At 37.9% G+C, this 27,416-nt stretch overlaps 1 protein-coding gene and 1 long non-coding RNA gene across 2 annotated transcripts in view; one reads left to right on the top strand and one right to left on the bottom strand.

The window, feature by feature from the left end:
* The window catches only part of LOC139959449 (guanylate cyclase 32E-like), a 112,558-nt gene that overhangs the window by 8,461 nt on the left and 76,681 nt on the right, over nucleotides 1-27,416 (bottom strand). Inside the window, exons 10-17 of the mRNA XM_071957087.1 lie at nucleotides 23,290-23,448; nucleotides 22,492-22,596; nucleotides 21,943-22,014; nucleotides 11,679-11,850; nucleotides 10,927-11,076; nucleotides 10,216-10,399; nucleotides 7,243-7,383; nucleotides 408-531 (exon numbers count right to left, since the gene is read on the bottom strand). Of these exons, the coding sequence (XP_071813188.1) occupies nucleotides 408-531; nucleotides 7,243-7,383; nucleotides 10,216-10,399; nucleotides 10,927-11,076; nucleotides 11,679-11,850; nucleotides 21,943-22,014; nucleotides 22,492-22,596; nucleotides 23,290-23,448 (1,107 nt within the window). The remainder of the gene's footprint in view (nucleotides 1-407; nucleotides 532-7,242; nucleotides 7,384-10,215; nucleotides 10,400-10,926; nucleotides 11,077-11,678; nucleotides 11,851-21,942; nucleotides 22,015-22,491; nucleotides 22,597-23,289; nucleotides 23,449-27,416) is intronic.
* On the top strand, nucleotides 24,007-24,990 carry LOC139959453 (uncharacterized). The gene is made up of 2 exons (XR_011790123.1): nucleotides 24,007-24,685; nucleotides 24,768-24,990. It is a non-coding gene; the product is annotated as an uncharacterized lncRNA (long non-coding RNA).

The following is a 27,416-nucleotide window of genomic DNA, read 5'->3' on the forward strand; positions in this document are numbered from 1 at the left end:
GTGACCGTACATAGTTAACAAATTCTTCTTTGATTTCCTAAACTGGTTTGTTTTCGAAATAGCCACTGTACTATGATAGTAGAGACCCCGAGTCTTATACCACCTGCATGAGCAAAGCACTGATCCCGCATATTAATTTATAAACGTTATATAGTGTAGAGGTCATTTGAAATGACATAAATCTAAAACGCTCATATAACACAAAATACAATTACCCAGCCACGACAAACATTCGCATGTTGCCCTTACAAATATTTTCGAGAATAACAACTTTCATTCTTTACTAAAAATGGCAGTCTTCCATCTAAAAGGGGAAAAAACACTCTGTTATGCGTGAATGTTGAAGGGTCACAAACATTATACTTTATGGGAGTTCAACTTTCTTCAAATTAACAATTATGACTTACTTGAAATGGAGTACTTTGGGATGAAAGTGTAGTGAAGCCGACTATGTCACTGAAAAATATTGTAACACAATCAAATGATTCAGGAACGACTTGCATCCCTCTCTTGAGATGATTTGCAACGGCCCTGTGAGTAAAGCAAAGAAATAATAATAACGCAGGAATCAGAGTTTAGACGAAAATCTAGTCCTTTTTGTATAGATAACAGAACGTGGGAGAGGATGATGATAGAAGTGTTCATAAATTCGGACAAGGGAGAAAAATGGGAGGGGAGGGGGAGGGGAGTAAACCCAAAGTGTTTTAATTTTATGAACTATAGCAACATGCAACAAGCTTGTAAAATAATCTTTTACAAAATAGGGCAGTTTCTAATGTGCTGATCTCAATGTGCGAAGTACCTTATGTATGAAATCCTAAATAAAGGAACTCAAAACTCTGTATCACGGCACCACGCATCGTCATACAATCGGAGACAGTACGTTTTACTGTGTTGCTACAACGCAACTTTTATCTTTTAATTGTAGGCCTATTCGATGTATTGCAAGAGCTATTCGATGTTCACAAATGCGGAATTCTTTTCTGCGTTTTTTAAATTACTTCATGCCATTTTTGCACTGTCGTGACCGCATTCCTGTTGGTCAAAAGAATGATTGACATAGTCCCATTGTATTCGTAACTGTTAAGTAGTTTATATATCTCCCCATACATATAATCTAATCGCAGATGTAACTGCTGTAAGCGTTAACAAAAATCACCGTTATTCACAATTTCAGGTGCAGTCAGGAAAGTAAGATATAGGACCAGTGCTGCCGAGTGATTGTTCTGTCAAACATCTTATATCTACATGCCCTTTGATATAGTCAACCAAGACTGCTGCAGCATTTTCCAAGATTTCGTGATAAGCTTATGATGTCCTATGTCGACAGTCAGTCGTATCGTTATAACCGGCATCTTCCCATTATGAGTCGATACGCGTGCAGATGGAGTTTTTTTGTGCGTGCGTGCGTGGGGGTATGCGTGTGTGTGTTTGTGCAACATCTGTTAGTTTTGTATCATGTTTGCCTCATATCGAGCTCGAGTCAAATATTACATCACTTTAGTGGAATTGGGTGTCGCACATTCATGTACCAACTTTTGATTGTCACTGATGTATAGGCCTACTCTCCCAAACTCACTAAAAGACATTGATGTTCTTATAATGGACCCTTTAGCCTGATATTGCGAAGTGCAAAAATTCATCCCTGATTCGTATTTAATGAAACCACGTCAGTGATAAGTGAGTTTACAGCCAGAAATGAAAAATCTTTAGAAGGTCGCAGTCAGTATATATGGATAAACTCGAATTGTTTTAAATTTGGGGGAGTATTACTTATTTGAAGTTTCTATAACAGATCTGGGTGGTCCAACAGTTAGATTGAATTTCCTCTAGAGTGGTCATGGTAACTAGTGGGCTTGTTCGGTTTAGAAGTTCTAACTTTTTTACAATCGAGACAACTGACATTAGTTTATTAATTATTTCCACACATTACGATTCTGTTTTATTGTTTTACATTGTGAGTCGTTTGACTTCATGATATTTTCACAATACGAGAGATATTACTTGACCTTTGTAACGATAGGTATTTTTTTGACGGAACAAAATATCCCTACATGCCTGTTGAAAATCTGTTTTTTATAAGTTCAAGTGTGCATATACATTTATCAATAACCTTTCGTTCTTGTCCACGTGTTAAAAGTATACATGGTCATATGATTTGTGTGTCCCCCCCCCAGCCACCCCACCGCCGAACCCTCTAAGTCTGAACCATGATGGTATTAATTATCCTTATGTTCCTTGTACAGGTGACTATATTAGATGTTAACATTTGTTAACAAGGTGTATAGTAATGATGTTTGTATCTATTATGTCATGGATAGACCTTTCGGAAATGAACTTTTTGCTTGTCCAATCGTCATTACCCTGTGGTTGTACCTCATGTTCGCATTGTGGAGGTACATCCACATCTTGACCATCGTCCGTGATCACATCATATTTAGGCCATCATTGTCGATTACTCACGGATCAGTACTAACATTATCATGACACTGATCAGATTTTGTGGGTGTGTCTAAATAACACTCTCTTATTTGATGACGTCTGACAATCCCGTCATTCCCCTAACTATATTTCAAATGATACAGATCCTGCCCTTTTAACCATTTTGATCGTGTCACCGATAAATTATTAACCCATACATTTCCCAATAGTAATATACGACTGACAACAGCGACAATCGTGTTGTCGCTTTTGTTCTTCTGGTTTCATTTGAAGTTTTTTTTTTTTTTTTTGACATTTGGACGGATTAAATCCATTCGAGATCGTCTCTACCGATCAATAATGTTGCCGGTGATTCGTCCGTAGTAGTTTTTGGGGTCATATTTAAATAGGAATCGAGAGACTGTATCCTCCAAATTACCCCCTTGCATCCTCCTCACGCCTTACTTTAAGGTTTGCACTGCGCGTTCAGCCATACTATTGATGAAGGGTGCCGTTGTCATATGCATTAGGCTATGTCATTTCTTTCACAGAACAATTTGAATTCTGAACTGGTAAAGCATGTGCTATTGTCGCTTACTATCATTTCTGGGATTCCAAATTGCGCAATTGTTTTTCTTAAGTTTGGATGGTGGATTTGCTCGTTAAATCATCCATTACATGAACTTCAGTCCAATTAGAGTAAAAGCATTGACAATAACTACAGCGAAATCAATGTGAATTCGTAGCCATGGACTTTGGGGAATTGACCATTGTTGTAAGGGTGCTTTTGGTGGATTGAGTCGGCTTTGCTGACAAACTCCACAGAATGTTACCAAGTTTTCAATTTCTGTATTTAAGATAGGCCACCAAACAAATCTGAGCGCAAAACATTTCATGCGCAACGCTTAAAAATGCTCTCATGCAAATTTGTCATTATATGCTTCCTGCCCTGTGGCGGTATAATAACACTGTTACACCACATCAACACATTGGTCTTTCGCAGATAATTCGTTTTGCTTGAGAGAATATGGCTTTAAAGCATCGTTAGTTTGCTCTCTATCATTCGTTGGAAGATCCCCTGAGCCGATGAGATACCGAATGATAAGCAGTTGTATTGAAATAATCCATTATGTGTATTGATTACCACATACTTTCTTGATTGCTCGTCGAACTACAATTGTTGGTACTCTTGGTTTAAATCCAGTTTGAGAAATGTTTTTCCACCTCCTAATAGTAAACGTATATCATTATTTTGGGTACTGATCCAATTTCGAGGCATTATTCACCATGACTTTATAGTCGCCACAAATTCTAATGGCCCTATTATTCCCTCTTTTTACTATCGTGCCAACTCTTCTTCTACTTTATGCGCATGGCGTATGATTGGGTTGTCCTTTATGGAATTTTGGCTGTACACATGTTATCGCTAGTTCACTGCAGCAATCCAAGTCCCTCTTTGAACAGCTCTCCGTGTTTGTTCAGTTGTTCATCAACTTGTCGCCTAGGTACTCCAGTCAAATACGAATTTCCTCCGACCAATTACTCCAAAATTCACTTAAACTTAAACTTCACCACAAATATCTACTAATGCACCAGTGCATGTTTTTAAAGTGACCCTTATTGTCTCTGACCATTTGAAAGTTTTCTCTGAAATAATGGTCACTGTCGCCCGGTATAAACTTCTATTTGAAGCACGCAACCATCTAACTAAATTGTTATTTCCGATGACTCTCTACCCTGTGATCCGAATCATATAGACAGTTTTGTCTTCCTCGGTGCGCCTTCGTTGCTTTAAGAGGCAGTAATTACATTTACCACCTTTCCGCCCAAACTATGGCACATTTTTCTGTGTCCAATTTTTCTATGGCATCGTTTATTTTTAAACAATGATCTTTAAGAGATGGTTGGTGTGTCAACAACGATAACAGGAGGATTTGGAATTTGATGAATTACTCTGTATACTTTGATTGCGACTATATTGAGTATACTTCGTGCCCTTTTCAGAGACGATATAATTTTCTATTTAGTGTGGTCAATGGTCAAATCCATATTTGAAAAAATATCGCGCTACGCACGATTATGTTTTCTGTCATTACCGCTTTAATAAACTGTAGTATGGTAGTTCTTTATGCAGCTTCAGTGATTTACTTTGAGAACGCGAAGTAGTTAAACTTCAATTCTTTGCAGTAGCGTATTGCGCATTATTGGCGATCGGGGCAGGGAGGGGCAAACTTCGCTTTTGGCGCCCCCTGTCAACATTTTTAGAACAGTTTATATGGGCCCAAACCACATTTGGGAGCCCCTTCACCCTTGCATCCCTAACTATATACCACATGTTCTTTGCTAGGCAATCCTTTCAAATTACATGTAAAACAGATATCACAAAGATGATAAACAGTATAATAGACTTCCAGATACTATTGAATAAAAAAAAAACACAATCAGTAGTTTTCACGCCCATGACTTAGAGAAGTATGTTACTGTTGAATGCACCATTATGGGCGTGTGCAGGGAGGGGGGGGGGGCCTGCTCGAAAAATTTGGCTAATTAATGAAGATTATTGACTACAAAAAAAGGCAAAATATTGCACCAGTTTGCATCTAGGCACACTTCCTTGAACTTGCGTCATCCACTAAGAGTGGTTACAACATGCGTCACACACACACACATACACACATGCTTGTACATCTTCCTTTTGCCTCTGGCAAGGAATCAAAACGTGGTTCTGAGCAATTTTCAGCGAAATTGCATTTGGCCACGCCCCTCATGAATATTAATAAGATGCAGTAGAGTTCAAACCTACACATGTACCCCACCTCCCACCAATGCCACCAAAACAAGTTTGAACAAAATAGGACAGACGGTTGCCGAGATATTAGCATTTAAAGAAATTGAGTAAAGCCCGCCCGCCCACTCATGAATATTAATGAGTTTGGCACCACAAACAATAGAGACCACCTACTCACTATGGGTAATCCACCACCCAAGAATGGGAATGACCAAACCTTGCGTCATTGACTTAGAGTGATTACGAGCAATTTTCCACGAAATTACATTTGGCTCCGCCCCTCATGAATATTAATTAGATGCGATAAGGTTTTGAACTACGCATGTACCTATGGCAAGCCGTTTTAACATTTACCTCTCTATTCTACTTAAGTAGAATTAATTCCACTTAAGTAGAATACAATTAAGCTTAAGTGAAATGAATTGCACTTAAGTAGAATTGCATTTTACTTAAGCTTAATTGTATTCCACTTAAGTGGAATTCATATTAGCTTAAGTTCAAACGGTTTTTGTCTACATCGTATTTTACTTAAGTAAAATACAATTCTACTTAAGTAAAATACAATTCTGCTTAAGTAAAATTCAATTCTACTTCAGTAAAATGCAATTCTGCTTAAGTAAAATTCAATTCTACTTAAGTTAAATGCTATTCTACTTAAGCAAAATGGCTTTTCAATTTCACTTAAGCTAAATTGCATTTTACTTAAGTGAAATAGAATTACGCTTAAGTGAAATGTGATTGGTCAATCAGTATATGCTACTCATTGCGTCACTGTACTTGCCGCGAAGTCCGACTCTGTATACTATTTTAGGTACCTCACCACGTGTTCATCCGCTCAATAGGTTTACCATTGTCAGAAAAGAGGTAAAAGTACCTTTTTCATCGTTTTTTCTGCCTTTATATGAAAGAGCATAATTTTAAGTACAGATAGTGTGAAAATAGGGAGGATCGAAGGTGATATAAACCATTTTAAAAATCTTTGGTTAAAAGTTGATATTACTCCGAACGAGCATATGGAAGGGTTCAGTGTGATAAACTTGCTCCTCTTCTAGCTCAAAATCTAAACGGTCATGATATGGAAGTTTGCAAGTGCCATGATAGGCCACTAGAACACAGCTATCATGTGGTGGGTAGGATATCCAGATGAAAACTTCTATCTATGCTTTGGCAGGTCTTGAAAGTGATGAGTTTAGTGTGTAAGTCAATGGAACAATTAATTTTTATGCGAGACCCATAGAGTTACGTTCAAGACGTACTAGTTACGTAACCATTTGCGGCCATTCCCCCATTCTGCGATACTTATCCAGCTTTCGTTGTGTATATACGAACATAACATCATACTTAGCAAATGAAGCAAAGCTTTGTTTATCACTGAGTCTGAACGTTAGACATTTGGTAAATGCAGCCAGTCAATCAATCCTTGCAAACTGTTGCTGATGCACTGAAGGGCACTTTTGAGGATAAGGGAACGACTACAACACGACATACCACCAATCAGTGGTACTAGTAGTAGAAGTACCACAAAAAACAAACAAAAAAACAATTACAAACAATTCCCTCGTCGCCAGAATGTCGTAACCCTGCGTGGTTCCTCTACGGGCAGACACATCAATAAAGTACAAAACGAGGCCAGTGTGGGATATACGTCTAGCTTATTTGGTTCGTAGCGTAACAGTGTTAAGAAAATCAATGAGATATGTAATGTGAAATATGACCTCTTCGACATTTAGGTTTGCTATATCAGTCGCTTGGTTTGAGTTACCACAGAGAGTATGTCGAAATATGAAACAGAAAGTACAAATCTATTTGGAGTCGCAATTTTCCTTGTCCTATCTGGGCACGGTGGCATCTAGAAACCTAAAACTCTTCACACCCTCAAATCCTACCGTTCTCTCAGGGCAGTGGGAAGTAAGCGCAACCGCATATATCCTAAACAATGTCATTATATCATGGAACGGAAACTACACACAAGGAACTTCGAAAACCTTACCAAAACTACTTGTGACTTGTTTGGTACATTGTTAATTACTTACCGTGGTAACATTTGATGAAGTAGGTTGTCTGTTTTTTTCTTTTCTTCGAGGAGTTGCAGTGTTCGATTTTCAACGATATCTTCCAAGTTATCGGCGTACTTTTCCAGGATGGAAATCATATTGTCCAGAATATTAGACTTCCTGCAGAGATGAATCAGTACTTTGCGTCAAATAAGGTTATACTGGCTATTTGCAAAGAACATAATGTAAAACAGAAATGCGTGATTCACATTCGCCTTGTACTGGGATATTGTCGCTTGCAACATCTCATTCATTGAGTACTGTCAACACTGTTGAGTGAGTGCTACATATTGTTATTTTTCGCTACTTGAGTAACTAAATATTTGCAACAAGAAAACGTTATTATGAACTGAAGGTAGCCATGTTGTAAAATTAGTATCCGCAATTTCTGTGGCAAAATCACAGCAAACGTAACTATCCGTGTGAAAGGCATTGACGTCCGCAAGGGAGTGTGGGGGGGGGGGGTTCCTTTGAAAAATCAAAGTAGCGAATAAATAGTACATTCCAAGTTTTCAGGATTTCAGATAAACTCTGACAAAAAAAGAGAAAGAGATTTACATGTACGCCACTGCATCTACACACAGCTCTAAGGCGATCGTCAAAGGGTATCAAGATTGCTAAATTTGGAGAAATTCCCGGCCAAATGGCTTCACAGTGTACTGATGATGGGAACTTCTTTAGCGTTATGCACTAGTAAGATTTTCGTTTAAGAAACCTGTTTATAATAATATCTTTGTCGATATTCCGGTTGACCTTTATGCAATATTAAAATATTCTAGAGAAAGAACGCCAAATCCCAGCATGGTGACGGTTGAAGCGGCTTCACTAGGTTTATGCTGCCGCGCGAGGTAATGGTTGGGAGAGGGGGGGGGGTGTCTGTGGATAAGTACCGAAGAAAAATGTTCGGGCCGGTCCAGTATCGTACGTGGCCCCATCTACCGTTTAAGGCCCTCCGAATGATCTTATTATGTATCACTCAAAATAGCATCCTTTGAATACTTATATACGGTTCATTACAGCCCTTAATTAAAGTTGTCTCCTTATACAGACCAAGCTGGGAATTCAAATGATATCTATTCCTCAGCAGAGGAAGCCCGAGAGTGCCACATCCGGTTGTCTAGAGGTACCAAAGATAAAGAATGCTCACTGAAGCCAAAAACCACGGTTACCTTGGTTGAATGTGGATTCTGTTTTGGGGGTCCATTTCTTTTCCTTCCCGTTGCTTCTTGCTACGTCAATGAATGCTTGACCGGAAGCAGTCAATTCTTGGGGTAAAAGCGATTAATTGGATCGATCCATTGGATGGTTCCCCAGTTATGGAAAACACTAACTTTGCCTGCGCCTCTCAAGGTTGTTTTTGCGGTGTTTGGACATATTAATTACATTTTAAATTATTTATGAACATATGAATAAGCCTGATTGGATTTAATTGAAGTTGCACGGCTTGCCTCATTTTCACTTATTATATGTGAAATATTCAATATTTTCAGACATCATTGAACTGAATAAAAATACTTTCTATTCGATCATACGTTTACATTGTGCGATGCAGAAATGCGACCTTGTAATTACGGTATCTAATGTTGCTCTTTAATAGTTGGTGCATATTCATGCAGCAAAAGTATCGTATGTTAGTGGCTTCAGCAATTATCTTTGGAACTGAAGAACTCAATCCTCAGTGACGTGACATGCAACGGAGCTGAAATATGTGTATTACTAAGTTCAAATACTGTCAATATGTAATTGAAACCGTGCTACTAACACTGAGGCAAACACTGCATATGCCCTATACCAATAACCACGCACTTTGCCTATTGTTGCAATGCATGCCGTAAACTGTTTCATACGACACCTTTTTCAACGCGACAATTGAACTATATGAAAGGGAAAATGATAACGCAGTATAAACAAAAAACGGACCGTGACAAAGCGATACTTAGACCTATAATGTGATTAAGATCGAATTGTATGGTTGGCCGCAGGGAACAAAGTCGGGAATAATGCTAATATGATCGATTCAATGCTCACATTAATTCTGGGCCAATCAGGCTGCAGTTCATTATGTCTGCTTCAAATTAATTAGATGCAGACATAAATTGGATTTAATGCTAGCTTTGATTTAGTTTTTGCTATAATGCTATTTCTTACAGTTGTCAATACTCCATAGTTTAATGGCTTAATATTTTGTAAATATGACACAAACCCATAATATTTGACTCATGTGACAGAGATGCTTATAAATAATAGCTCCCAAAATAACTAAGAAAAATCTTGGTCAATTTGGAAGATATTCTAGTTTAAAGTCGTGTCTGGGGACTGTCATTTATTAAATCTGTGATTAAATCTGAAAGTGCCCCTATAGGTTCTTAACCCATTCACTTCTTTTTGGTTTTCTATTCTCTTCATAATTTCAAAATGTTTACAGTGTTGAGACTGAAACCAATACCATCATTACGTCATGTTCAATAGTTTCAATATTTTAAATGCAGTATTTGAAAAATCCATTTCCATTATGGAAAATACACACTGTAACAAATAACGTAAAACATGAAACGTTGAAGCACACTGTGGCTCGATGATGTCATATTTCGGCTTGATCAATTCATCAGTCTTGTGTGTGAATGAACAGGAAATATGTGATATCCCTTAAATGGAATAACATTATCTTAGCTGTTTGGGAAGTTGCTCATAACAGTTATCTCTATCACATAGAGTAATGGTTGGGTTTGCTTCCTTTAATTATAAAACGTTCCAAGACAGTAAATTGGCGTTAATTGAACAAGTTCGTTTTTGGAACAAGTAATGAAAACAAAAGTAAAAAAAAAGGTAAAAAAGTAATGAAACGAATAAATGGAGGAATAGGCTACATCAAGGGATACTAATCCATCAGTCAGTTATAGGAAAAGTATTTTTTAAGTAGATTCCAAATAAAATAATGCACAGACTACTCACATGCCACGTCTTAATGGCTTGAGATCATTACGTATTGTCTTATAGTCAGGCCTATTATCTGGATCTTCCTCCCAACATTTCTGCATACAGCTTAGCACGCATACATCACAGTTTTCGATTGCCATAACATTAGGTCTGAATGGTATTGTAGGATCTTCGGGACACTGAATCCTCTTGATAATCTCTGAAAAACAGACAGCAACTTGCAAGATTTGGAGTTTGTCCATAAAAAAATAAATATCTGAAATCTTTATAATACGTTACTACTCCTTAGAAAACTTTATACATTGCATTTTATATTTTTCTGATAATTGTAGATTACTTCTGTACGTGATACGTTTTTACGGCATCGAAAGTATGAAATTAATTGCATGTTTCCTGCAGATATTGAATTGTTTGCCACCCGATTCCTATTGAAATCACTTTTCTAAGTACAGGAGGTTGATGCTCGATTTGTAGTCTTGTGTGGTTATCTACAACCCCTGCAGTCACCTCCATGTCTAATGCGATTACGTATAAATTGAACTATATTTGAATGGAGCGCAACCTTTGATATTCATCCACATTTGCCTGTTCATTGAACTCGTCGTCAAGAAGTACATGTACTCAATACAAGAACTAAGCACACAATAAATGGCATGAGTGAATCTATGCGAGCAGTTCCCATAGCAACAGGTACGGCTCTAATTACGTATGCGGTAGCTAAGTTACCTTGTGGACTCAGCTCACAGCTGCCGTACGGGCCGTCTCGTAAAGCTATCTCGTAAAGAATTATAGCAAACGAATATACATCTCCTTTCTGTGTTCCTGCCAGCGGTGGGTTTGGGTCGCGAAGTAACTCAGGAGCCCTCCAGAGAAGTTCTGAGAGAGATGTATTACAAAATGTAAATGTAAACTTTGATGTATAGCAGCATATAGGATGTAATTTAAGTCAGGTATTAAAATGAGATACATTCTAACAGGGCTATGTATGCTCAAGTATATTAAAAAACAATAATAGTAAGAAACAGGTAACCCGATTAGAGAAAGTGAATCCAATTACCTAAACACAAATGTCCCCAAATTACATTGTGAACATCAGTGACTGCCATAGATATTTCCATATCAATTTGCTCCCTTGAGACTGGGGCGCAACTATCATTCTTGTACCGGGAAGGGGAGAGGGCATATACGATTTATCTTAGAGAGCAGTGGTCCATCTGAAACCCTCCCATTTGAGAAGGTTTGGTAAAATGGAGAGTCTTATAGATGCAAAGAGTTATATAAGAGCTATACTGTGCCAGTTTTGAGAGAATGTTGAAGAAATTACGACAGTTCAGGTTGTACCGCACATACATATTATTTATTTATAGAGTATTGTACACTACAGAGTTTGTCTGTGTGTAAAATGTAGTCTGTCAGTGGTGGCTAAAGCCCCATTCCCCAGCCCGACTGTATACTCGGTTGGACCCTGTCGCACTCACGTCGGTAGTAGGCATATTCCCCTTGTTGGAACTGAATCTTTTCGTCTACTTGTCGCATATGGGAGAGTCCATAGTCTGTAATTCGAACGACCCACCTGCTGTCAATAAGGCAGTTACTTGACTTCAAACATCCATGTGAGTGGATTTCACTATTGTGTAGGTATATCATGCCCTGCAAAATAAAAGTTTATAAACGTGATATACTTGTTATCATATTGCTACCTGGTTTGATTGGAATTAAGATGCTGAAGGTTCTATAGCTTTGACGACCCTGATATATGCTGCTGCAGACATCTGCTGCAGATGAAGATGGAGAGTGTCGCCAGCCAGTGAATTATTTAATCAAACTCGCTGTTCATGGATGCAAACGCTCGACAGTAATGGCGTTCCATACATTTCTTTTTGTTGCAGCTTTAATTTCGATAGAAATAATGGATTCTCGTATTCAAATTAAGCCGTCCAACTAAACTCATCCAATGAACAGTGGCAAAACTAATTCAGAAGAACGAAATCGATATTGACAGGCAAAGTTTGTGACCTATAAAACGCCGACATTAATTTTTTTTTTTTTCATTTTAAGAATGATTGCCTGGTGAAAATAAAATTTAACACCAAGACTGTGTGACTGTTCCAAAAAAAAAAATTCCAACAAGTAAAACAAGTAACCGTTTTTAAATGAAACTCGACAGTTCACAAGATTTCATAGACCAATAAAAATGGGAAAAAAATCGCTTCTGAAGTTTCTATAGCTATTTTGGTTTTCAAGATATCCCCCTCATATTTAATCTCTGGGATGCACCTTTAAGGTTAACTTGATGATGATGTCGGCTCCTCAGTGATGTTAATCCATATCTTCATAAATTCTAATACCTCAACCAAAACATTTTCTTCTGCGATGGTACATACAGCAGATTTCATCCAACCACCATTAGTCCTTGACAAGTTTGCAATAGACTGGAACCATGTTGTCTTAGATCATGAAAGTGTTGTGTTTGCTATCGAGTGTTTTCCTCTGATAGACTTACTTTCACAGTTTCTGTGCCTCGTGTGTTTGCTATCGAGTTTTCATTATCATTATTGTTATCATGGTTCCCTATATAGCGCAAACACTATAAAATATATATATTCATATGCGCTTTACATGATGTAGAATAAAACAATAATAAGAAAGAATTAAAGAAAAACAAATCAAGTTAAATTAAGTTAATAAAAATAATGGATAAAAAATATAATAATTACATGATAAACAGTAAAACAAATATAAAGCTAGAAAACAATTTACGAATCAGAAATCAAGTGAATATAAAATAAAGCAAATAAGAAAATATGATATTAACTAGAAAAAAATGTTATATATAAACCTGGGAAATTAAAATCTGAAAATGTAAATAATCGCAAGAGCCGGAAAAAAAAACCATGGACAAACCACAGAAATAATAACACACACACAAAAAAAAAGATTTCAGATATTGTAAGCTTTGCAGTATAAATGAGTCTTAAGTTTGGATTTAAAAAGGGTAAAACTTTAACTTTTCCTAAAACCTCAAGGAGTGAATTCCATAAAACTGGCGAAGCATAGCTAAAAGATCTCGGTCCAATTTTTGCAGTTCTTATGTTAGGGACAGTTAAAAGCAGACGGGACGAGGAACGCAACGGTCTAGAGGGAGTGTAAAGAGAAATTAAATCACAAAGGTACTGCGGTGCAATATTGTAAATACATTCAAAAGTGAGTAATAAAATCTTATAAGATATTCTTTCTCTAACTGGAAGCCAATGCAAGTTATGTAGGACGGGTTTTATATGATCATATTTGGAAGTACCCGCTACAAGTCTGGCAGCAGCATATTTGATTTTCTGAAGTTTATCTATGAGATGTGAAAGTAAGTTACAGTACAATGAATTGCAGTAATCTATGTGTGACGTAAAAAAAATGCATGAACAAGTGATTTACATGAGGTATCATCCAAGTAACTACGAATATGCCAAAGCTTATGAATACTAAAATTTGCTTTTCTACACACATTTGCAACATGTTAGTCAAGTGAAAGATTTTTATCAAAAATAATACCCAAATTACGAACCTTATCAACTAAATGAATTGTTGCCGCCCCCACTTGAAAAGAATAATCAGGAAGTTTAGCCAATTGTTGCTTTGAACCTATGACAAGCAATTCAGTTTTTGTATCATTTAGTTTAAGAGTATTCGTTAAAAACCAGCGACGTGCTTCAGCCACACAATTTTCCATTGCAGAAATTGCCTAACCTCTGGCAGTTTTGTATCTGATATTCACAGTTTGTGTGTTAGACTAAGTGGTACAGCCACTTAGTGATTATAGCTTCAGTTGTTTAACGGTCATTTCTGGTATAGAAATACAACTTGGACTGAGAGCGAAGATTTAATGGTTAAACATATCAAAATTAATTTTGTGCACAAAGACATCGTTTAACTGTTTAAATACTGAAAATGCTGTGCCAACAAAAATTGTATCATATTCATTGAATGTTCTTTTTCATTGCAAGCATATTTAATGATTCAGTAATTTGTGTGCGACTAACGTAAATTTCAGGTATCTGGCCTTTCCCAAAAAAGAGGAAGAAAATGGTAGCCGCTGTATTGATCACAACAAAAAGCAGCTTTAATTCCGCCATGGGTGGTTACAAGAAACCTAACGCGTTGCCTCCAAATTCAATACTTATAAATCTCAAATAGCTCTTCTGCTGTGAAGAACTCCTTTTTTTCTTTTTCTTTTTTGTAACGTCGACTTGAATATACTTTTCGAGTGTCGCCGTGGTCCAGTTGCCTAGTTGAGAAACATACATTGCAGATATAATAACACATCATTACCAACACCCCCCCCCCCCAACATTTCACAAATACAAATGGTTCTTTGACCAGAAATGAGACAGATGTTACCAACTGCAAACTACCTGACAATCCGACAGCGATGTGCTCAATTCAAACGTCTTACACACCTGCTATATTAGTCTATCAGGCGAGCACCAAACAGGGGTGAAAATTTTACTTTCGTTGCACCCTTTAAGTACCAATATTTGATGGTTAGATTATGGAAGTGGGTAGGGGCGGGGAATGCGGGGCAGGCGGGTGTTGTTCTTTTGCAGTGTTTACCGTTGATGGCAGATTGGGGAGGTGCTGCTTTTTCTGCAAACAAAATTGTGACGTTTATAATTTTGTGCCTTTCCTGACGCTATTTCAGTGCTTTAACACACACCGTCATGTTAGTTGGAGAATTTGCATCATTGGACACTTTACAATTAACAAAAGCCCAATAGACACCATGACTCCTTGCTCAGTGGGAAATAAATGTGTTGCATAAATCATCACCCAATATTATCATCATACCATTGAACTTTACTTAAAACAATATAACACCATTACTCATGAATATGCATAGTATCAAGTACACTGGCAGTATCCAAAACTGGGCCCCCAAATATTGAGCCCAAATGGTGCCAAAGTTTCACTATCGATCATTGACGTGGTAAACTATGGTAAACACCTTATTCCTTTTTATCAAGTCACCATGATAATTTAGGAAACTTTCCTCAGATTTATTCACCTTGTTGTGTAGACGGACGACGGGTAGTTAATAATATATTTTTCTGAGCTCTTATAGTCTTTATTTTCATTAAGTGAACATAAAAAACTTTAAAAAAAACTACTTGGTTCTTTTATTAAAAGGTAAAATTTTTGATTCTTGTTTAAAAACTAGGATGATAGTAAAAATAAAGAAAAGAAAAGAGACAGATTGCATGTGTAGGAGAGGAAAGTGCTTCTACTCTGAGAATAGAGAAAGAATAATCATAAACTATCAATGTAAGAAGTTCCATTGCAAACACCATTAATTAGTCCAAATGAAAGTCAATTTTATTTTGTACATATGAACATTGGCATGCCAAGCTTGTCTTTTAAAACTCCAACAACCCCAACAACAACCATGAAAATAAAAAGCTTTACACAATAACTTTCCTAGACATGCATGAACAGCGATAAATTTATAATTGATGGCTTCATTCTTCAAATTCATCTTTGAATCCCTTCTACTTTGGTGGTGTACCGTAATAACTTGATGTCCCACAACACACACTTGCTGAACTTTTTCTTCTGTTGTTGCACTGCGCGAATATTACTGATCAACATCTATGGAAATGCCTCAACGTAAAGAAATCTTGTTTCCAGATATCTTCTTAACGATAAGTTACCGAATAACACGTCATAGAAGACACCGTCACTTAAAAGGCAGAACTGGTGGGTTTTTTTTGACATCCTCTTATCCGTTCAAATTGATGTCACATTGAATATTTACACTTGTACCTTTCCATTGATGTATGGCATATTGTATTATTTTCTTTTGGGACTCGGTGAAACCTAGCACTTTTGACAAGGAATTTGCTCTTTTTGCAATATTTACTACGCGCTCACGTGACTACAGGTCACCCTGTGACGTACATGTGCGGAGTCGGTTGAGGAAAAATTTCGATCAAGCTATTCACTTCAGCACTTACACTACGCCGATACGACACTCTGTCATACTGTTAAAATCAAAATGCCAGCTAATTGTGTAGTAGGAGGTTGCAAAAACACTTCTGAAAACCGAAATTTAAGTTTCTTTTCAATTTCTTGCCAGTCATCAAACCGACGAAAAACGTTGCAGGCTTTGTATTACTTTTGTAATTAGCAGTCACAAAGACGTTCTCGCTCCCAGGGTTCCCATCGCCAGGAGGCGAATATATGTTCAGTGCACTTCGTCACAAACTCGTATTATAGGCAGTATTGTCTACGCAGAGGCCCTCTAAAGGTAACCTCTCCCTAAGTTCGATATATACCTAAACTCATTAGCCACAATTGCCCCGTTATTCTAATGTGTATACTCAATTGTTTATCTTCAGCCGTGTTTTACCCCATATGTGCAGGAGAAAAAGATCATATTACAAAACAGTACACTGTACAACACAATCAAACATTCCTCTTCTGGAACCCAACGACACAACATGGAAGCTCTCATCATCAACGTGCCTACAAGCCTTTCAACTGCCTCCAGTGTCCTAGGGTTCAACCGCCAGTCAACGAAAGTTATCAACGCCCGCCGCTTCCGTGTGAAAGGTACGCAAATTCCGATCAGGGAAGTTGCTGTTACCTTCAACAACCATCGTACCAAGTCCGAAGCCATAGCCAAAGGTATCTACTTCGGCTGTCGGTTTGAAGTCCAGCGAATCCACCACACCTTCGAAACAACCTAATGCCACAAATGCCAAGCTTTTGTCCACAGAGCAGCCACCTGTACTAGTAACAAGAATTGTCTTCGTTACCGCTCAGCCTTTGCCTTTCTCCTTGAGAAGCGTCAAAGTGCGCCAACTGCAAAGAACGGTCATCGCCAGCTACAGAGGATGCCCGATGTACCACCGCCAACTCCGAAAGACCCGCAGTGAACATGGAGCCTCTGACACAAGTTCCTCATCGACAAAGCCAACCACTGCGAAGAAAGCTACCACAATAAAACAGTCACCAGGAACAGACCACCAAAGCCAGCTCCACACAAAAAAACAGCCGACAACGCAACCTGGACCACACAAATAACCACGATGCCAGCTACCAAAAGCATCGCAGTAGCAACAACTTCATCCCTGGCAAACATCACCGTTTAGACCAACACCGTCATCTACTCAAATATCGTTAGGGGTATCCAATAGGAAGCCAAAGCCAAACTCAACCATACCATTCAGACTTTCAGTGAACAGGTTCCTGTTTCCTGAAGGAGACCAATCGGATACTCCGAATACTCAACCTCAACGACCAAGAAGCAGACGAGATCGAGATGGCAGCAGGCCGAATCTTCAACAACGCCAACATCAACTGATCCAAGATCTACGATCGTGCCTGCTAAATCCACCGACGGGCCCTCCTTCCAACGCCTGAGCCATAGCTCTGCCGTCTCTGCGTCTGGCCTCCGGATCCTATCATCGCACCGACATATCATCAGCCACCACGCAACGCCTCCCCCAAAACATGCTACCTCACGTTCAGCACTGTCTTCCGAACCGGCCCTCAAAGTAGATATTTCATACTCTCAAATCTCAAACAATGGGAGTATTATTTTTCCGGCCAGGGGCTTTTGCTACTGGCTCGCTGAAGCGCCTCTCGGCAGAAACAGCATAATACAAGACATATCGTATCGCACTGTACATTAGGCCCTGTGTGTCTTAGTTCTCTTTAGCAGAACCAACGACACGACACTACGCACGGAGCAGACTTAGTGATGCACGCTAACACGTACGGACGATATGTATTGTAGGTATGTATATATTGCACTGAGACGATAAAAGTATTTGCATTTTTGAACTTTTGAAACTCGTATATGGAATATGAATCTATCATGCGTTTTTTTTACCGTGGTGTTCACTTCGCCTGTGTATCTGCTTTTTGTGGAGTTGTTCAAGCGAAACTGAGACATACCAAAAGCTTCATATTTGGTGGACTCGATTAATGTTGCATCCACTGACTGGAAACTATCTGCAAGCACGATTAATTGCAAGAACAAATGAAGAAATACCCGATATATCGACATATTTCACAAGGTAGGCATTTCAGTCGCGGCGAGACCATGATAGAGTACGGCACAGTGTGTATACTGGCCTGCAATGTCAGCGAATCTTACGATTGAAATATGACAGACGTTTAATGCAGATTTTTAACCATAATTTACTTGTAATTGAAGGATTGCTACCAAAAATTAGTTAACAAATGTAAAAACAAAACAAACAAACAATTCTTTCTCTTGCATCTGCTGTTTATTGGAAGAGAGAAGTGAATAAAAGGTTCACTTTCTTACGTGATGTAGGTGGAAAGTCCATTGTTATGTTTCGCGTTCGCGGTACACTCCGCAGAATGACGTCACACGGTGACTTATACGTCCATGAGCTTTTACGCATCACGTTTCTGGTCAGTGAGAATCTGCTAACTTTAACATCAATTTTCTCTCAATTACTGTCCATTTCGACTAAACGGGAACCACGGTATTGTTTGTGTTAAATACTCCAGCTATGCATTTTAATTATAGCAGTGCCTTTTCGTGCCTAGAACAGCCCTTGACGATTCCATGGACATCTGTGTTGTCTTACAAAACAACAGTTGAATATTACTGTCGGAATCGTACCACATTCATGAATTGCAGGTTTATCAGTTATCTATGCCTAACCATAAGCAGATATTCCATATTTGACTTAAATATAGATTATGTTCCAACAATGAATTACGTACAGACAGAAGTGAATGTTTGGTTGGCTATGTTAGGTTATAGTATGTGCCACTTCAATCATCATTGGAAAACGGCATTGAACACTTGAGAATCTCAAACTTGTTGCTAATTGCTCACCTTATCCTCTATACTTACTGCTGTATAGACCCAAACTATAGCACGCTATCATGTAAAAGTTTCTTGAGATTACGTAATCGACCTGCCTTGGTCGTATAATTAATTCTTTTTGCCAATTAGTCTGCAACGCCTGCCACATATTTTTTCTTGTATGAGGGTTTTTGTGTGAACGCTGTATGATTAACTACACTGTAGACATAAACATATTTCCACACAGTGTTTACACAAATAGGCTAATGATGTTAAGAAGCAATGCAGGACAGCCCGAAGTCGATTTACGACCGTGGCAGGTCGATTACGTAATCACGAAACTTTCCTAGCTATAGAGTGCTATAAATGGAGCCACTAATGCAATCTTAAGTCTTTTCTCGCATTTTGTAAACTGATTCGTAAATCTTGATTTCTATATGTACATCTATACAAATATGTTCTCAGACCTTGGTAACTGAATGGTTTCAACGAAATTGTACGAAAAAGGAGATCGCCTCATAGACTAATGATGAATGTGTTTAACATGGTAGGTGATAGGTTCTATTGTACCTACAAAATGTTGGATGATCCATGTATACACGTATGATCAGTCTTCGTAAACGTTCATGAAAATTGGTAGTAGTTAACACAGATATGGTCGAGAGAAACGTCTAGCGAATTTATTTCGTAGTACAGCGAGGGAACTATTATGAATTATTTATATTTCCTTGCGTCGCTTCACTCAAGTCACGACCAGTGGAAGTACGTAACCAGAAGATAACGTAACTAAGGCTACATCATTGTATAGTGGCAGTCGAAGTGAGAGAATTACTGCCATGCAATGCGTATACTTAAGTGTCACTGTGTAAATGTCTATACATGTATATAATATACTCAACAATGGCAAATTTGATGAGATTTTACCAGCCTTAATCTCTCACTCAGTACAGTTGAATCTGTGAGGGTTATCAATCGAAGTCGATTGAAGTTACTGTCATTAACACAGTGTTGCCGGTTTGAATTAAGCTGGGAAAGGGAAGGATAGGGCAAGGAAGGGTAAGGAGAAGAGGATATCACGAGGATATCGGAAGGGATCAGAGAGTGGGGGGGGGCATATATCGAGATGGCTTTATTATTAGAAATAAAGATTTCAGCAACCTCAAAAGTGAAGTTTGACAAGGAGATGTTTTTCTCAGTGTAGGAATCGAGATCGGCCAGAGGTGGCCAGTTTACCAATTTACAGGCAGTGAAGAAGTTATCTCACCATATTTACATTAGATCATCCCAAGAAGAAATCATTTGAAATACTTTATGGGACTCCCATCCCTATTGGTGTCTGCATGGTGCAGTAGGGAATTATATACCAGCCTACATGTTTCAAACATTTATTGTGAGAGAGATGGTTTCAATTCTTTAGACAGTGAGATATACTATAAGGACTATAATATCATACATAAATTAGAGTCAAGGTTTCATGTCTTTCTTGCCCAGAACTTTATACATATACATTGATGTCTGTATAGGCTATACATACTACTTTATTCCAATCAGTAACCAGAGCAGGCCCATAGTCACCGGGGCATTCCGGTTCTGCGAATGAACGCGCTCGAGCTTGTGCCTTGTGCAGCTTAAAACATCCATTATTCATAAGCTTAAGCGTGCAATATTGATGAATAATTCATTTTCTTCCCTCGCTGCACTACGAACATTAATGAATCATGCGGGCAAAACCTGTTAAAAAAAACATGGAATGGTTTATCGGGTACTTGAGAGGTTAGGTTTCAAGCAAATTTTATAGAACATCAATAATAGAATACGTGGTTGAAAATCAGTCTTGGAAATAATATCATGGAGTATCTCTAGGTACATCCCCGAGTAGCACCTGTCTTATCAGTTCGCTCTGAAGGTGAGATGTATGTAAATATAAATAGTATATACAACTGCTACTATAATCCAGAGTGATATTAGCTTCTTTGGCTAGCTTCATTTTCTAGTATAATTAAGCTTCATACTAAGTCTGTGTTGTGTCCTTGAAATGTTTGTTCTATCAATCGGTGAATACTGTATTTATTCTAAAGTTTTATAAACATGAACAACAATTGTTCATTGAAAAGTGAATTTTTCAGTACATGAAAGTAAAGCACTGAAAGAATTCTAGTCGTTTTCGTCTTTTATTTTATTTTGTTTAAGTATGTCAGTTATGCATATAGGTCATCTATAAATGTTTCATGCAATGGAATTGTAAACAACTGAAACAAAAGTAGCTTATTGGCGTAGGCCCGACATGCAGCACATTCTATATGCCTACACGGTATACGCGCCTAACGGGACCCTTTGCTATTCAGAGAAAGATAATTGAACGTTACGCTAGAATATGAAACACTGAATCTTACGCTCAACTTAAAGCACCGGTAGACTGCATTGAACTATATACAAATCAGCACTCAGTGTGTAGACTGGATTCACACTGCAACAGCCATAAGGACCTGCTTCGGATTTCTTTGGTGGGGAAGATGTAAGGTGGGAATTGGTTGTGCAGTGGGCGACATTTAATTACTTCCTATTTAAAGAAACAATAACTGCGAAGCTGTCCACAGCTTTACAATTTACACCACTAAATAATTGGTGATAATAAAAACGCTGTACCGATAGTTTTTGCATTTGGTCATATATACGTTGTTGCATCTTTGAAACATGCTTTAAGGGGCTGCAAAATATGAAAAGTAGTGGCTGCACATTTACTAAAGATTTATGTTCACATTAAATTTGTGTGCTATTTTGGCAATATAGCTTCACATTGTTTTTCGGTTCGCTGTTTGTTTCACACACTAGACAGGCTGTCGTGTGATATTTGGCTGATTTTGTTGCGTATTTCGCTATTCTAGTTGTGCCTACATACTTACACGAACGATGTCTGATATGATAGAAGCAATCAGAAGGTGATCTAATTTCACGTCGTCGTTTTCCAGGATGTCCTGAATAATGATAAAAGACACACTGCATTACTAATCATCTTAAAAGATGAATGTAATTAAAATGACGATAATCTCATAGTTAACGGTGAGAACTTTGGAGTTTTACATCTTTCTCGTATTCCTGAGTCATCTATAGTAAAACAGTGTAGTTTATGTGGAATGCTGTATTCCATTACAACAATCATGTTTTCAATCGATAAGGCTTGTAAATGTAAAGTAATATAGTTCTTTTGTCGCCACGGTACAGTTTATTAAATAAATCATTATCCAAAAAGTAATACAATATTTGCCTTAACCTAGATTTACACAATTTGAACTTTATTGACCTGTTGTCACATAGGCTACATACATACATACTGCCACACACACACGCACGCACCCGCACACACGCACACATACATACGTACTACTTAATATGTATCCACCCATATAATTCGAATGATAAGAAAACTGCACTTAAACGATAATTTATCTTACCTGTAAACTGCCTTTTCGACAGTACTCACTGACAATGCAGACTTGTGATGGCTCAATACATGCACCGAGGAATCCATTGAGGTTATCGTACTTAATTTCTCTTATCTAAGGAGAAAACAGGCATGAGAAACAATAAAAATGTAATGATGCTTCAGCCCATTGAACAACTACTCCGTCAATGGCAAATTGATATTTTTCTTTAATAACATTCATATCAACTTATCTGAGCAACGTTAAACTGACGGATACCAGTGGTGCATGTGATGAGGGTATCACATGTCCGTTAGTACAGTTGACGCACATTTGTAGCTCCTCGGTCTTTCCTTCCTTGTCTCGTATCGCCCAATAACAGAAAAGTAAGACGCCACCGGCGTTATGTCTTTCATCAACTAAGATGCATACCTACATACAAACCTACATACATTCATTCATTCCAATGATTTTCTTTATTTGTTATAGTTTTATTTGCTGTAATAGAGACTGAATTAACAAATACTGTACCAAAAACGTTGTTCTTAAAGGGACCTAATGCTTACCTTTCTTTCAGCGCCAAAGCTGTCCATATTTCACCTGGGAATTATGCAAACATATGCAAAGGGAAAAGTAAAAGGTTTCAACTCCTAATGGCACTATGACATCACACATTGTCAAACTGGCAGCCCTTGACACGAGGTTTAAAACACGAAATCTGCTAAAGTGACCAAACTTTCCCTAAGACATTAGAGAAAAGGGCGTGCGAGCTGGTTATCACAAATAAACCTGTCAACATGATTGGAATTGATTTATAGAGGTTCTTACTATTTTCAGCTCCTTGCGGATGGTTCTGTTTAAATCCAACGACCGCTTGGAGATTTTTTTTATGGCAACACATTGTCCCCTATAGCGCGCTACCTCCGTAAAAATTTGTCCACGGAAAGGATCATTTGATTGCCTACTATCTGACGTCATTTGGCTCACCTGTAACGAAAATCAGGAAAAGAAAGCATTTGTCACTATTCTTTCGATGCATATATATGAATAAGTCTTGAGAAGAGAGTTTAGCAAAACCCAAAGAAAAAAACAAACAGCCGTCCCTTTTCTAGAGGAAGACACTATTTCTTATTCTTATGATTTCAATATTACTTTACTGGTCTGTGCGGCGTTATAACTATCCTTACATCATTGCGGTATCGACACGTCGCATAGTTTTTTCTCAGGACGATAGGGTAGTTTGCATAAATGGGAGGGATTTGTAACTTTCGATTCGGTAAATGACTTTACAGCTTGTTGTCAGAGCTGCACTGAGCCGTTCAGCTGAGACATGCGAGAAGTACTAAAAGCATGGCAGTGTTGAAGAGCTGTTAATGGGATTATGATAATAGCAATTTCACGTGTACGTTAGGTACATAAATATATCGCAAGGAAGACACTTAAGGTTATTAAATAACCTAATTTCAAATGTGAAGTATATCAGAAGCATGTGAGCACACCGTGTGTTGTGTATAGAATCGGTAGACTTGTACACAGCCGAAAGCATAGGCGTAGGAGCCTCATTTGATTTGGGGGGGCTGTAACGACTTGCCCGAAAAATATAACCAAATTTTTTTCGCGCGCTCCGCGCGCGTTCTGCATGTTAATGTGCATATCACATAGGCATCCATCAGTTACTACATCACCTGCCAATAACATAAAATCATTTTTCGTGTTATTACCCTTCTATATTGGTTATAATTATTGGGGAAGTCCTTACAATAATAATGATAATTATATCAGTTTAACCATTGAAAAACACATTGCAAATTATTCTTCTTTTTTCAGTAGGTGCCAGTGGCGCAGTGTCAGGGGGGGGGGGAGAGAATGGGTCTGTAGGGGTGCTTTTGACACTATCTAAGCGGAGCGCCACCACAGGTTGGCGCGGAGCGTACAGACATTTTTGAGTAAAGATACTCCCTAGATCGCCGGAAATGACCCTTTCCGGGCCTTGCTAATTTGCAGATAAATGAAGGATAAATAGGTGTCGTCGCCATTTGTCAGAAAATTGCACCAACAAAATGTGAAAAATGTCAATACTGTAGGTATTTGAGAGCGCAATAAAAAAGTCGATAATTGCGAATAAGTAAAAAGTGGTAAAAAGCTGAAAAGGGCGCCAGCAGTCCATTTGAGTCCGTCAGGGGTCATCGCCCCTCTGACTGTATGGACGCTCTGCCACTGGTAGGTGCCCGAAAAATTCTCAGCATATTGCCCAAATTTTCACCCAAAAAATTGAAAAAAAATGCAAATTATTATTCTTTCAGTAGGTGCCCGAAAAAATTCTCAGCATATTGCCCGAATTTTCACCAAAATATTTGAAAAACACATTGCAAATTATTCTTCTTTCAGTAGGTGCTCGAAAACTTCTCAGCATAGGCCAATTGCCCGAATTTTCACCAAAAAATTGAAAAACACATTGCAAATTATTATTCTTTCAGTAGATGCCCGAATAATTCTCAGCATATTGCCGAATTTTTACCAAAAAACCCCCAGAAAAACACATTGCATATTATTATTCTTCCAGTAGGTGCCCGAAAAATTCTCAGCATATTGCCCGAATTTTCACCCCAAAAAATTGTTGGGGGGGCTGCAGCCCCCCCAGCCCCCCCGCCTCCTACGCCTATGGCCGAAAGGAATGTACTGAGTGCATGATTGTGCGCGTGCACACTACTACTATAGGCCCTATCGATAAGTTAGATATACTTGTGGTATTGCTCTTGTTTGAGATATATATGTAGGCCTTCCATACGGAAGCATAGAAGGGACATGCAAATTGGCGACTTGCACACATTACAAAAAAAGGCAAAAATCTCACAATTACCGTTTTACACAATTGCTACTATCTTCACAAAACGCCAACAATCTGAAAATTATCATTTTTGACGTGATGTTCTAAGTGCGCCAAACAGTAAAAATTAGAAAGTGTAGTACCTCAATCACGGACCGGAGAGGCAATAGACTTTACATCACATAGGTCCAAATATAATAGACAGAACCATAGTTGATGATTTTAATAACATTTTACATGGATTAAGCTAAACCTCATATACAATCTTAATAGGCATATAGGTTTTGCCTAAAACATCGCCTCAGCGTCAGAACAATGCACAACAGGGACCTTCAAGTTTACTAGGACACCTACAATATATTATTTTCATCAGCAGATACCTCATTGTAAACAATGTTATCTATAAGATGTCACGATCGACTTTCATAGTTACACATTTTCATTGCGTAAGTATGTATATATAAAATACAGTTCTACGTACCAGAAATATATATTGTAATATATGTGCATCTACCGTTCGTGCATGCATGGTGCGCCTATTGGGTGGGTGCCTTAAATCCTGAATTCGACATCTGTCAGTTTCTCGCATTCTAATTGGAAGACTCTGTCACATGTCGATGCTAAACGCTCATGATTGGAAGAAACTGTCATATGTGAAAAGATATCGACAAGTATCGAATTAAATTGGTATCAGACAGTTCATCGCAATCTTCGACACTGGTAGATATCATTCGACATAAGTCGATTTCTTTCACATATAGCAGTTTCTATTAATCACGAGCGTTATCCGTTGACATGTGACATTTAGTCCACCAAAGGGAGGGCAAGTAAATGACCGATGTCACTTGGATTCTATGTCGAATTCTTTCACACGTGGTAGTTTATGCATATGCATATTACATTGGACTTCGAAATTATTTGTTAAGGCTGATTATGATTGTCATAATGTACGCTCACATTTTGTTAAGCCTTTAAAGTTCTTTTGAAAATTCAAATGAGTATGGAAGACGTTACAGCTTGTGTTTCTAAGGTCATAAATATAGGCAAGAAAAAAGTGACTAATAACTTGAAATTTATTTGGAGCTTACCAGAACGTGTAGTTTATTTCAAATATAAGTTATGAAAGAATATGTTATTCATAATCTGTATAATTTGTTGTAAACAATGAACATTACCATCGTGTCCTTCTACGTGGTATATATATATATATATATATATATATATATATATATATATATATATATATATATATATATATATAAATATGTTGAGACTAGTGGAACACTAGTAGTTGTTACACAGAGTTCCACTAGTCTCAACATATATTTCGCTCTGTCCACCGGGCATAGAGCACTCTGCGCCAAAATAGACGCCAACCAACTTTATATATATATATTTATATATATATATTTATATATATATATATATATATATAAATGAAAATCGTAATGAGTTGGAAAATCAAGAACAGTGAAAAAACTTTCAGCCTCCACCGGGATTCGAACCACGGGCCTCCCGCTCTGTACGCGGACACCCTAACCACTAGGCTATGGACGCTGATTGTATGTCCAGAGGTTCGAAACCGGTAAGGAAGATCGTAATTCCACTGTAGGCGTATATATATATATATATATATATATATATATATATATATATATATATATATATATATATATAGCCTATATATATATATATATAGATATATATACTATGCACATTACTATGCTTACGTACACAAACACACGCGCTCACATGTGGCCACAATTAAGGAACTGGAATGATGACATACGAAGAGTAACTTCGCTATAGTTTAAATTGTCGTGGTTAATGCTTTCGAAAAACTTGCCCAAAACGAATAAACTCATATGAAATGCGGGTAAAAAATGTTTACAGATCACTACCGGCCTTTCACGCCTTCTAATAAAGTCCTGTATTTGAAATGTCTTACATAACTCAAGTTAAAGTTGTTATGGATGTTTTGGTGTTTCTCGAGCTTTGCTACTGATGCATGACTAAGAAAAACAGTCGTTTGTGCAACCACGATGATGCGTCTATCGACAATTTGTCAAAAGAAGTCTTAAAAAGTGCTCCTTGGCGTCAATGTGAATGGTCACCTCATCAACAGAAG

The sequence above is a fragment of the Apostichopus japonicus genome, chromosome 19 (assembly GCF_037975245.1).
Source record: "Apostichopus japonicus isolate 1M-3 chromosome 19, ASM3797524v1, whole genome shotgun sequence".
NCBI lineage: Eukaryota > Metazoa > Echinodermata > Holothuroidea > Aspidochirotida > Stichopodidae > Apostichopus > Apostichopus japonicus.